The sequence below is a fragment of the Paramisgurnus dabryanus genome, chromosome 1 (genome assembly GCF_030506205.2).
Source record: "Paramisgurnus dabryanus chromosome 1, PD_genome_1.1, whole genome shotgun sequence".
Classification (NCBI taxonomy): domain Eukaryota; kingdom Metazoa; phylum Chordata; class Actinopteri; order Cypriniformes; family Cobitidae; genus Paramisgurnus; species Paramisgurnus dabryanus.
In genome coordinates, this window is record NC_133337.1 from 51,936,802 (window position 1) to 51,949,121 (window position 12,320).

Sequence of the window (12,320 nt, forward strand, 5' to 3'; positions counted from 1 at the left end):
TACCTTCAAATTATTGGAAATGTATAATGTTTTTCCAGAGAGTTATTGATGAACGAGTGTTTTGGAGGCATGTAAGTAAATTTTTTCATTGTATGTTTCTTTCAGTTTCTAAGTTGGGTGTGTAAGATACCAAATCCAATGCTATGTCACATTAATCAGTGTCTTGTTGACTAAAACATAGCATCGTTTTTGAAATATGTCTGCAGCTCTTAGCAACTTTTTTGGTGGGCTTGAAAATATTTTGACCCAGCGGGGTTAATTGTAATGCTGTGTTACAACTAACCCCTCAGTACTTATTATATGAAAACCGCTAACGTTAGCGTAATTCTTGCCGTTGTTTTAAATAGGCTACACACGAATGATCGCTGGCTGCCAACAAAATAAATGTGCCTGTCTTATCAAAAATCGTGTGTCAAATTTATTTTTGTTTATATCTTTAATATTGATTGAATAAAGTCACGTCAAAGATTGAAATCATAATGAAATGAATGGATAAAATCAGACTTTGATGCTCTTTATCTCAGAATTTGATTTTGAAACTGTATGGATATTACAGACTGGGTCACATATAAAAAAATGTGGTAACACTTTATTTTACGGTGTCTTTGTTACACATGTTACATGTAATTATTATAGTAATAACAGTTAATTATGCATAATTACATGCAACTAACCCTAAACCAAACCCTAATCCTAACCCCAACCCTATAGTAAGTACATGTTATTAATGATTATTACTTAGTACTTAAATGTATAATTACACTGTAACAGTAATACCGTAAAATAAAGTGTGACCAAAAATGTTTTGTCATAATTGTGCTGCTTTTTCTCACATATTTAGACATTTGTATCCATTTATAATTGAACTATTGTTAGAAAAGGGCTGGATGAATGAATGCAGTGTGGATACCTGTCTATTATAGACAGATATATAAACAATATCCACTTCAAGTATATAGACAAAATAGTATTGAAATATTTGCCTGCAAACTTAATTTTTAGCAAGTTTTACAACTAACCCCCTGCATGTTACAATTAACCCCACCTATGGGGTAAGTTGTAACGTTTGCACTCCTGTCACGTTTGGTGTAATTGTCCGAGAATGATAAGTACTAGACACAAACTTCAAATGTTAATTTTTAGCAGAGATGTGTATGTTGCTTGTGTAAAAATATAATTACATCAAACTCAAATATTTTTTGATTGAGCCAAAACCAAAAAGCGTTAGTGCCCCGCACTCCCCTACATATTAGGACCTTTTTAAAAGGTACCATCCCAGTGACATCGTTGCACCTATTTTCTCGATAGTGTGGGATGGTACCCTTTAAAAAAAGGTCCTACCATGTATCATTTAGGTACAGATCTGTATACATTTTGTAAAAATGTAAGTACTAATATGCTTTAGGTGCAAAGATGTACTTTTTTAAAGTGTACCGCTCCAGTGACAACTTTTGTATCATTTTCTGAGAGTGAACTATAGATACTGGATAAAGATATTATAGATAACGATTCATTATACTGTAAATAGACGTACCGCTTTGTGTTAATAGGCAGAATAGCTGTTTATTCACTGCAAGTGTCGGATCAATAAAGACCAATGCCAGAGCTTTTTTAATCTGTATGCTCTGCTTACACCAACAGCGTGACGGAGCTGTCAACCTCTTTGATTTGCGACATCACGGCGGTCAATCATAGCACTGCCTCAAAAACCTGTTGGTTAGCGAAATTGATTTAGCACTTCTCACGTCTTTATCACCTTGTAATTACGCTCGGTGTTGACACAAATATACCCGGCCTCCCCTCCACGCCTCTGTGGAGCCAAATTTATGCACTCGAGTTTTATGACCGCTGCTTTATGAGTGGGTCTGCCAGAGTTAGACTTGAGCTCTAGCCGTTGGCCTATATTTCATTCAGTAAGGTCAATGTTCCTGGGAAGCCCCCGTAAAACAACGGCAGCCCCACACTGCCCGAGATGATTTGAAGAGGTCTGAAGAGGTCCACGAGATCTGAATGATACAACTCTGCTGCAATTTCGATATTATTGCCATCAATAAAAGCTATTTCAATTATGCGTCAGTCACAAAGGGATTAAAAAGTAACTGTTGATAAATGCAGTACGTGTCTGAATAAAAAGAAAATCGGAGATGTGTTACGGTTATCTGTTGTGGATATGCTCACTGTTTGCATTATGTGGCTAATGATAAAAATGAGTGACCTGTGCACATCTTTACCATGGTAAAATCTTTTCTTTAGCTCACCTTATTTTTCAATTCAGATTTTAAGGTTCATTAACTTTCATATCAGTGCATTGCATTAGTGTGAAACATCAACCTAGCTTTCTTTTCTAACTTATCCCAGATATATTGAGCCTAGCAGGGAGTTAAAGGCAACATTAAAACGCATTGATTTTTTTCAATAGGGCATTTTTAAGAAATAGCTACACTATGCGTTCTTGCTAACATCCTATTTGTAAAACACAAATATATATAGATTACAGTGGATGTATCAAATAAAGTGGTTTGCATGGCTGAACACTCAATTTTCTGCGACACAACTACAGTAATGAATCAACAGCCTATTATTGAGAATGTGCCTGTGCGACCACATCGCGAGCGGTCTACAGACGGATACAGTGTGTTTTCCATTATGTCAATATGAAATACTACACAACAGGCTCAGTTTGTTGTCAGCAAACCTCACTGCTATCTGTAAGGATAATCTTTACAAATGCAACTGCAACGTAAAAATGCGATGCTGAAATGCTATTCATTTTTAAAATTCTATGATTGTCATACAATAATCAACATAAATTTAGGCGGCCAAAAACCCAGCAGCAAGCAGCCTTCTTTGCAATATGTTTTCATAAGAAAGTACTGACTGAACGTAGACCGTACCATCTTTGTCATGTGGAATACAGTAAATGAATAGTTGCCAAGAGAAAGTCAGTAAGTATTGACCGATATGACTCATCTTATGGCCAGCTGCATATTATTCATCATTACTGAGGGAATGGAGAGAGAGAGTAAGAGAAACGGAGAGAGACAACAGGCAGAGCTTTCAACTAACAAATCATGCAACGACAAAGCAAAACTGATATAAAAGTCTGTTTTATGTAAAGATGTGTTAAGATTAAAGGGACATTCCACTTTTTTTGGAAATATGCTAATTTTCCAGCTCCCTTAAACATTTGATTCTTACCGTTTTGGAATCCATTCAGCTGGTCTCTGGGTCTGGCGCTACCACTTTTAGCATAGCTTAGCACAATCCATTGAATCTGATTAGACCATTAGCATCACGCTAAAAAATAACCAAAGAGTTTCGAATATTTTTCCTATTTAAAACTTCTGTAGTTACATCGTGTACTAAGTCGAACGGAAAATTAAAAGTTGCGATTACTATTTTTGGGCAGTGCGTAATATCACTACACCTGCTGCAGCCATGTTACATCAGCAAAGTCACTGATTATTACCCCAGAAAGAAAGTATAGTTCCTAGCCATATATGCCTAGAAAATCGCAACTTTTAATTTTCTGTCGGTCTTAGTACACGATGTATCTACAGAAGAGTCAAGTTTTAAACAGGAAAAATATTGAAACTCGTTGGTTATTTTTTAAGCGCGATGCTAATGGTCTAATTAGATTCAATGGATTGTGCTAAGATATGCTAAAAGTGCTAGCGCCAGACCCGGCGCTAAAAAAAGTGGAATGTCCCTGAGATGTTAAAGTGTGCAAGATGGAAGCAAACACAAACCTTGCTGAGGATGTAGATGAGGTCTCCTCTTTGAAAGGCCAACTCATCTGGTCCCTCTGCTTCACAATCCCACAGACCTTGGTAATAATTTGCATAATCTGGGATTGCTTTATTCAAAACACAGAAAATGTTAATCAGTTTGCAAAATCTCTACTTCATTACAAACATTCACAGATGAAAATACTCACCATCTTTGGCACTGCTCTCTTCAATGATGTCAGCAATTTCATCTTCTAAAAAAAAATAAAAACAGTCAATGGTTAAAGAAGTACAGAAAAATGATCTTAAATTGTAAATGTATCTTTTAATTAATCTAAAACACCCCATCTGTTTTATATCTATGTTAACCCAACATTTTCCGAGCAGATTTAACCGTTCTGTTTTACGATCAACAAATTCAAACTCTTTTACAAGAATATTAAACAATATCAGCAGGTCTGGAAGAACGGTTAACTCCGGTTTGATGTATAGGGGAGGTGCCAGGCTAGGTTAGATGACTAGTGTGTTTCGGGCAGACAGGCATTGATTTGGGGCGTGGCACCTCTAGGTCTATGAGGTGACAGTGATAGCCTAGCTTTCTGTCTCCCACATCCATCCTCACGCTGTCAGGCTGCCGATAAAACCACCGTACAGCAACCTTATACTTCCCACAGCACAAGCTTACCCTGGGCTTCCAGGAACAGCATGGGAGAAAAAAACCTGTAAACCTAAAGTAGGCGTTCCTGCAAGTGCCAAATATGTGGGATTTAAAAAGTATGTTTCAATCAGCTAATGTAGCTATCAAAACCAGCAACGTCAAAGTGAATTGATGTGCATGTATAGGTGGAGTTTGTAATGTGAAATTTGAAATGTGATTTAATAATGGCTGGTAGCATATAGCACAAGCTTCTTTGTGAGATGGTATAACATTCGATTCGATTCGATTCGGTTGGATGGATCGGTTGGGTAAAAGAAATTCATTTTTAATGTTTTAATTTTAATAAACTTCAGAATTGATTTTGATATGCCTGATTACATTAAAATAAATAAAAAATGATGTCCCCATGTACTATAAAGCAAATACATGGATATATTTGATAATACTTTAACCAATGTAAATAAAAAAATTGTAAAGCAATGAAAGAACCTAAAATATTTATTTTTATGTATTATATTTATATTATACATTAAATTAACCTAATATTTGAAGTAAGTCTGACTTGTTTTTTTTTGTAAATGAGCATTTTTTATCAGACTCTTAATGGATTCTACCAAAAATCGTTATTTTTGATAAACCTGCGGTCAGGATTAAGCACATTTGAAGTGAAAGTATTTAATGAATGTATATAATACGTGCTGAAAGCATTCGGTTAATATCAGCAGCTTTTGCAAACAAACTTTAATTATAAATTAATTGTAAATCAACAATGAACAATAAAATGTTAAAAATATTTACTTGAAAAACTTTTATTATTTATTTGTTAAAAAGATTAAAATACTACTAAAACGTTTTTGACAATTGTTGGTTCTTGTTAGCTAATGCATTAACTAACTGAAACTTAACCGCATATTTGCTTTGCTTCAGTGATGCCTAATTGACTCTGATTAATTTAACCAATGTAATACTTTAAACAATGTAAATAAATAAAAAATTTAAAGCAATGAAAGAACCTAAAATATTTATATTTATGTATATTTATATTTTACATTAAATTAACCTTTTATTTCAAGTGAGTCTGACTTGTTTTTTGTTTTTTTGTAAATGAGCATTTTTTATCAGACTCTTAATGGATTCTACCAACAAACCTTTATTTTTGAATGACCTGAGGCCAGGATTAAGCAGATTTGAAGTGAAAGTATCTAATGAATGTATATAATATGTGCTGAAAGCATTCGGTTAATATCAGCAGCTTATGCATCTAAGGTTCCTCATATTATAAACAAACTTTAATTATAAATTAATTGTAAATGAACAATGAACAATATAATGTTAGAAATATTTACTTTAAAAACTTTTAGTATTTATTAGTTCAAAAGATTAAAATACTACTAAAAAGTTTTTGACAATTGTTGGTTCTCGTTAGCTAATGCATTAACTAATTGAAACGTAACCGCATATTTGCTTTGCTTCAGTGATGCCTAATTGAGCTCTGATTAATTTTCATTAAACACTTCTAAAACTATTTCTTTGATGAGATTAGCTAACATACGCCGCACTTAATTCAGCAGTTTTAGACAATATGTCATGGCAACAAGAACTGCTCAGCACTTTTCTGAACTGAAAATCTGAGAGGCGCAAGAAGAGATGAGAGATGAATGATGGGTGGAAAAGTGAGAGAGGTGGTCACTCGATCTGCCATCTGTGGCCAGCTCAGCTGCCCAGCACACATGGCAAAGTAAGGTGAAAATGACAGCACTCCAGAGTGATGTATGTCTCCTCAGAGGTCTCATTTGGTCCCTCTGAGGGTCCTGCTATCACTTTAGGTGACCAGATCTTGATGTATCTGCTTTTATTGACGGTATTCAACACTATGGACCTGATGGTTACAACCTCAGCTGCCTGATCAGCTTTTCTCATACAGAAATCCCATTACGAACAGTTAATTTTGCACAAAACACTAACAAAAGTGTAAAGGTTTCAGGTTAGTGGTCTTTTATACATTCATTTAAAATAAGAAATCTAAATATACAGCCTGATCTCATGGGAATTCATACGTATTTTAAGAGTTAGCTCACTTGTATGAATTCATACAAAGTGAATTATACAAAAACACACAATTATCTTAAAAAAACAATAATGAAACCGCACCCCTAGCCACAACCCTAACCCCAATGTCAAATTATACAAAAAAGTACGAGGGTGGTCATACGAAATAATACAAATTAGCCATCTCGTAAAATTAGTATGAATTGTCATGAGATTGCGTTGAAATAAACCAATATTGCCTATACTGTAATCTCATATAATAAAGCAGTATTAAATCTCTTTAATTTTACGTGACAAGTATTATTAAAATTCTGTAAACTTTTTTGTATAATTTTAACCCTTTTTTATTTAAAGTGACAAGTCTGTATTAATGAGATACTCTATGTTTTTCTGTACCTGGAAGAACCTCATAAATATCATCTTCCTCTTCTTCCTCATCCTCCTGGGCTCCTGCTTGGTCCTCCCATTCCTCATGGGAGTTTTTGTCCTGGAGCGGTTGTCTCCGACTTGGTGTTGGAACTGATGCAGGTGCTGGTGGTGGTGTCGTGGCTCGTTCAATATCATCATATGTTTCTTCCTCTTCTTCCACTTCTTCTTCGTCAAAGGGGATGAAATTAGAGCTCAGATCTTGGAAGGAAGCCATAAAACATTAACACATTTAATAGCATAATAATGAGAGCATGTAAACAAATAGAGGGCTAAATGTCTCGAGACCACTTGTAAAAAAAATCTATTTAGCTTTTTACTACATGTTTGTTTAATTAAAAAATATATATCACAGACATTAAAAATTACGTGAAAAGTAGAAAAATATACAATAATTTCAGAATTGCTTGGTATTTGGTTCATCACGCACTTAATGGTATGGACTGAGTTTATGGGAAACCTGATGATCCATGTTATCCCAGCATGATCTAAGGATGCTTCAAAGGGAGTCTTGTGTGCATGAAGCAAAAAACAGGGGACATTTCACAAGACTTTTTAACATGCCAAATAAATCTTTGGTGTCCTCAGAGTACATATGTGAAGTTCTAGATCAAAATAGTATATAAATACTTTATTATAACAAGTTCAAATTGCCACTTTGTAGGTGTGAGCAAAAATGTGCCGTTTTGGGTGTGTCCCTTAAAATGCAAATGAGCTGATCTCTGCACTAAATGGCAGTGCTGTGGTTGAAACGTGCAGATTAAAGGGCGGTATTATCCCCTTCTGACATCACAAGGGGAGCCAAATTTTTTTTTTTTTTCACATGCTTGCAGAGAATGGTCACATTTTCTAGGTTGATAAAAGCACTGGGGACCCAATTATAGCATGTAAACATGGAAAAGTCATTTTTTTGTGATATGTCTCTTTTAAATTTGTAGGTTTAATCAACTTGAATTTATAATTTATGTCAACTTTTTATCAAATTTGTGACTTTGATCATGGTAACTTTTTTGTAGTTACCATGATCAAAGTCATGACACAAATTACTTTCTTTATTAGTGACCTAGAAATAGTACACAACCTTAAAATTCATAAATGGCATTTTTTTCTTATATAACTTTCTATTTACTACCAGCTACACAAAAAAAATTCCTTGCTGCGCTTAATTTTTTAAGTTTAATCAACTTGAATTTACAATTATTTTCAACTTTCTTGACTGGTGAGGAGTTGTCATAAATTAGAAAAGTAAAATTCAATTAGCTTAAGTTATTTCAACTTTATTTTCATAATTTATAAAAACTCCTCACCAGTCAAGAAAGTTGACATAAATTGTAAATTCAAGCTGATTAAACCTAAAAAATCAAAGGGGACATATCAAGAAAATCTGACTTCCCTTGTGATGTCAGAAGGGGATAATACCGCCACTTAATCTGCACTAACCAACTACGGCACTGCCTTTTAGTGCAGAGATCAGCTCATTTGCATTTAAAGGGACACACCCAAAAACGACAAATTTTTGCTCACACCTACAAAGTGGCAATTTTAACATGCTATAATAAATAATCTATACGGTATTTTGAGATAGAACTTTACACACATACTCTGGGGACACCAAAGATTTATTTGGCATGTTAAAAAGTCTTGTGAAATGTCCCCTTTAAGTGCAACAAAACATTTTTACAGTGTAGGTTTAAATCATGCATTTTCAAAGTGATTTCAGATGTTTGGTTCTCAACTGCATATTGTATAATGTTAAAAAAACAGATATGGGCAACGTATCCTACCTTCTTAAAAATAAAGGTTCCTAAAATGTTGTATCTATTACATACAGAACCTTTAACATCCACAGAACCTTTCTTTGTAGTGAAATTTTTTTTCAGATAATAAACTGTAAGACAGAAAAGTTTGAAAGGTTCTTTAGGGAACCAAAAATGGTTCTCCTATGGCATTGCTGCGAAGAACCCCTTTGTCGCAGTTATTTTTAGTAGTGTACTACTGAAAAATATAAGTGGTAAAGTGTTGACAGAGGAGTGTTAAAGCTGACATTTATTACCGTGCTAATACAGAATGATTTTTGTGCCATTTGCCTGTATCTACACGTGGTGCGAAGGGGGATGGTGAGGGAGAAAACTATCTCAGGAGTGTCCATTACTTCCCGCAAATCAGAGGGCCGCATTGAGCCCATTTTAGAGTGGCGAGGGTGCCTCAGATCTGTCTCAGATGAAGTGAGGGCCTGATTGCAGGTGACTGAGCTCTGTAACACAGGCTATCGTATCCTCACTGCCTGGATGCCAAGCAGGACCAGATCGATGCCCCTAAAGGATGACCGCGCAAATCCCAATCAATTTCCTGTAAAGAGCGCTGCGCTACGGGGAAAAGGAGGCAGTCCGAGGCACGTTGGACTCAGGAGCTCTGTGACGTGCTGGATGAGGAGGTCTAGAAACTATCTTATTGGCTGAGCCACAAAGAAAGTTATTTCTATGCCTCTTTTTTTTTTATCAAACTGCCCTTTTCACCTCAAGATGATCATTGCGGTGCTCAGCTGAAGTCAGATGCATTTAGCATAATATGTACAAATGCACTCCATATCTACCATACCTTTTAGAACAAAATTGATCTGGTCCACCCATTCCCGGGCTTCACGGGGACTGCTGGCAGTGAACTGCAGAGAGAGGACATCGTTTTGTGAGTTGGGGGTCTTTGTCATTACAACTCTTTTATTGTAATGACACAAAAGTGATCGTATACAGTTATAGAGTCGTGAAGGGGTGTGCGTCGAACCTGGTATGAACGTCTTCCGGGAGAACTCAGCTCAAAGCACGAATTCTTCCTGGAGTCCTTGCGTATGCCGGGTACCAGATCTGCACTGTAGCCATTGATATTAAACGAACCCTTCTGCTGCTTATCTGGATTTAGAAGAATTGGGTATTCATGTAGCTCAACTGGGAGAGTATTGTGTTAGCAGCACAAAAGATTAAGGGTTCAATCCAATGAAAAAGACAGTGATAAAAATATATACAGTGCCAAGAAAAAGTATGTGAACCCCTTGGAATAAATTGGTTTTCTACAGTAATTTGCCATAAAATGTGATTTGATTCTCATCTAGGTCGTAACAATAGACAAACACATTGTGCATAAGCCGACTTCTAGTTTCTTGTGTCCTTTTTTGAAAACACCCATTAAACATTCACAGTGCTGGAGGAAAATATAAGTGAACCCACAGACTAATTACTTTAATGAAAGCTAATTTGTGTCAAAAGATGGCAAACTGCAGTTCAGTTAATAAAATTAGTTTAAAGAGTAACTAAACCCCTGGTGAGAGCGTGACTCCACCCACTGGCAATATTTGAAAAATGCAAGAAAAGTGGGCAGATCCCAACGAAGATAGAGGGGACGAACTAAGCTCGTATCAAGTGTGTGGTGAGATCGTAACAAGGGCGTGGTGAGCTTGAACCTGCTTACATCACGAGTCATTTTTTGGACCCAACATCCAATAGGAAAATTTAACTGCAGTAGCCACCGTTCAACCTGAAGGGGGCAGCAATCAGACGTTTTTACACTATATATTGTAGTATTGAAACACTTTATATCCAAATGTCAAAAAATTACTAAAATCAATGAACAGCACTAATAAAGCATCATTCTTACAGATCATTTACTAAAAAAAGTTGGTTAAGGGTTTAGTGCTACTTTGATTGATAAAAAGACACTCAAACATTTTAAGATTGCTGTCCTTAAGAAGCATCAGCTCTTATGAACCATGCCTTTCTAAAGATATCCGATCAAGAGCTGTTGCACTCTTTACAGCTGAAAAGGGATACAAAACAATCTCAGTGGGCGCACAACCAAGATGACTCTTACGCAACAACGCAGAATACTCAATGAAGTAAAGAAGAACCCATGAGTAACAGCTAAAGGCTTGAAGACATCATTGGAACTGGCACACATCTCGGTTCATGCAACCCAGTATCCCGAAATTACCTATAGTCACGTCAATTCTTTTCCATGACACTGACACGTTTTTCCGCCTTTTTGCGGGAACATGTCACACATTTCTGTTTACGTGTCACTGTCACGTATTTGTTACTCAACTGTTTTGCCCTATTTTCTTACCATTGTCGCTTCGGTTTAGGGTTGAATTTACATTAAATGACATCCTTACCCAAACCCAACTCTAACCCTAATGCCAGGCGACAATGGTGCAAAAATCATAAAATATAAAAATAAATAATGAAAAAAGGTCTAAACCAATACTTAAAGTGACTTCGTAATGCAAACACCAAATCTAACCCTAGTGTCATGGAAAAGACTCACAAATTTACGTGACTATAGGTATATAATTTCGTGATACAGGATTGGTTCATGAGTCTACCATACGTAAGTCTTTGGACAGGTACAGTGTCTCTGGCAGAACACCACAGAGAAAGCCCCTGCTCTCCTGAAAAGCCTGAAGTTTGCAAAAGAGCATCCTGGCAAACCCCAGTGCAACCGGGAAAATATTTTATGGACTGATGAATCAAAAGTTGAATTGTTCGGGAAAAACACTATGGCACAAAAAGGGCACAGGTTACCAACCATAAGCATCATCCCAACAGTGAAGTATGGTGGAGGGAACATCATGATTTTGGAATGCTTTGCTGCCTCAGGGCCAGGACCACTTGCCATCATCGAGGGGAAAATGAATTACAAAGTTTAACAAAATATCCTACAGGATAATGTCAGGGTGACTGTCTGCCAGTTGAAGCCCAGTAGAAGTTGGTTAATGCAGCAGGACAATGACCTTAAGCATCGAAGTAAATCCACAATAGATTGGCTTAAGAAAAACAAAATGTGCCATTTGGAGTGCCCTAGTCAAACCCCAGACCTTAACTTGTGGAATGACCTAATAAGAGAGCGGTTCACACAAGACATCCTACAAATCTGTCCGAGTTGAAGCGGTTTTGTAAAGGGGAATGGGTAAAAATTCCTTCTGAACGATGTGCAGGTATGACTCAGAACTACTGAAAGCGCTTGCTTGAAGTAATTGCTGCCAAAGGAGGTTCAACAAGCTATTCAATCCAAGGGTTCACTTACATTTTCCTCCAGCACTGTGTATGTTTAATAGGTGTTTACAAAAAAGACACAAGAAACTAGAATTATTCATGTGTTGTCAGCTTATACACATTGTTATTACATAGATGAGGATCAGATCTCATTTTATGGCAAATCCAGTTTATTCATAGGGGTTTACATACTTTTTTTTTGCCACTGTAGCTTGAATGAACTGCAACTTTTGCATCTGCCAAATGCATAAATGTACTTTTTTGATGTTAAATAAAACACTTTTACCTCATAAGAAAGACAGAACATACCTTTCTCACTCCCAAAGTAATAAAATATGGTGTTGTTCAGTACACACCAGCGCTTCTGCCATTCCATGCCGAAGAAACTATGATCTAAACAAACGTAGAAATGTTCGT

At 36.2% G+C, this 12,320-nt stretch overlaps 1 protein-coding gene across 1 annotated transcript in view; it reads right to left on the reverse strand.

Annotated features, from left to right (window-relative positions):
- skap1 (src kinase associated phosphoprotein 1) overlaps nucleotides 1-12,320 on the reverse strand; it is a 38,499-nt gene that overhangs the window by 10,316 nt on the left and 15,863 nt on the right. Inside the window, exons 6-11 of the mRNA XM_065273295.2 lie at nucleotides 12,213-12,296; nucleotides 9,643-9,767; nucleotides 9,460-9,523; nucleotides 6,832-7,062; nucleotides 3,938-3,982; nucleotides 3,750-3,856 (exon numbers count right to left, since the gene is read on the reverse strand). Coding sequence (XP_065129367.1) covers nucleotides 3,750-3,856; nucleotides 3,938-3,982; nucleotides 6,832-7,062; nucleotides 9,460-9,523; nucleotides 9,643-9,767; nucleotides 12,213-12,296 — 656 coding nt within the window. The remainder of the gene's footprint in view (nucleotides 1-3,749; nucleotides 3,857-3,937; nucleotides 3,983-6,831; nucleotides 7,063-9,459; nucleotides 9,524-9,642; nucleotides 9,768-12,212; nucleotides 12,297-12,320) is intronic.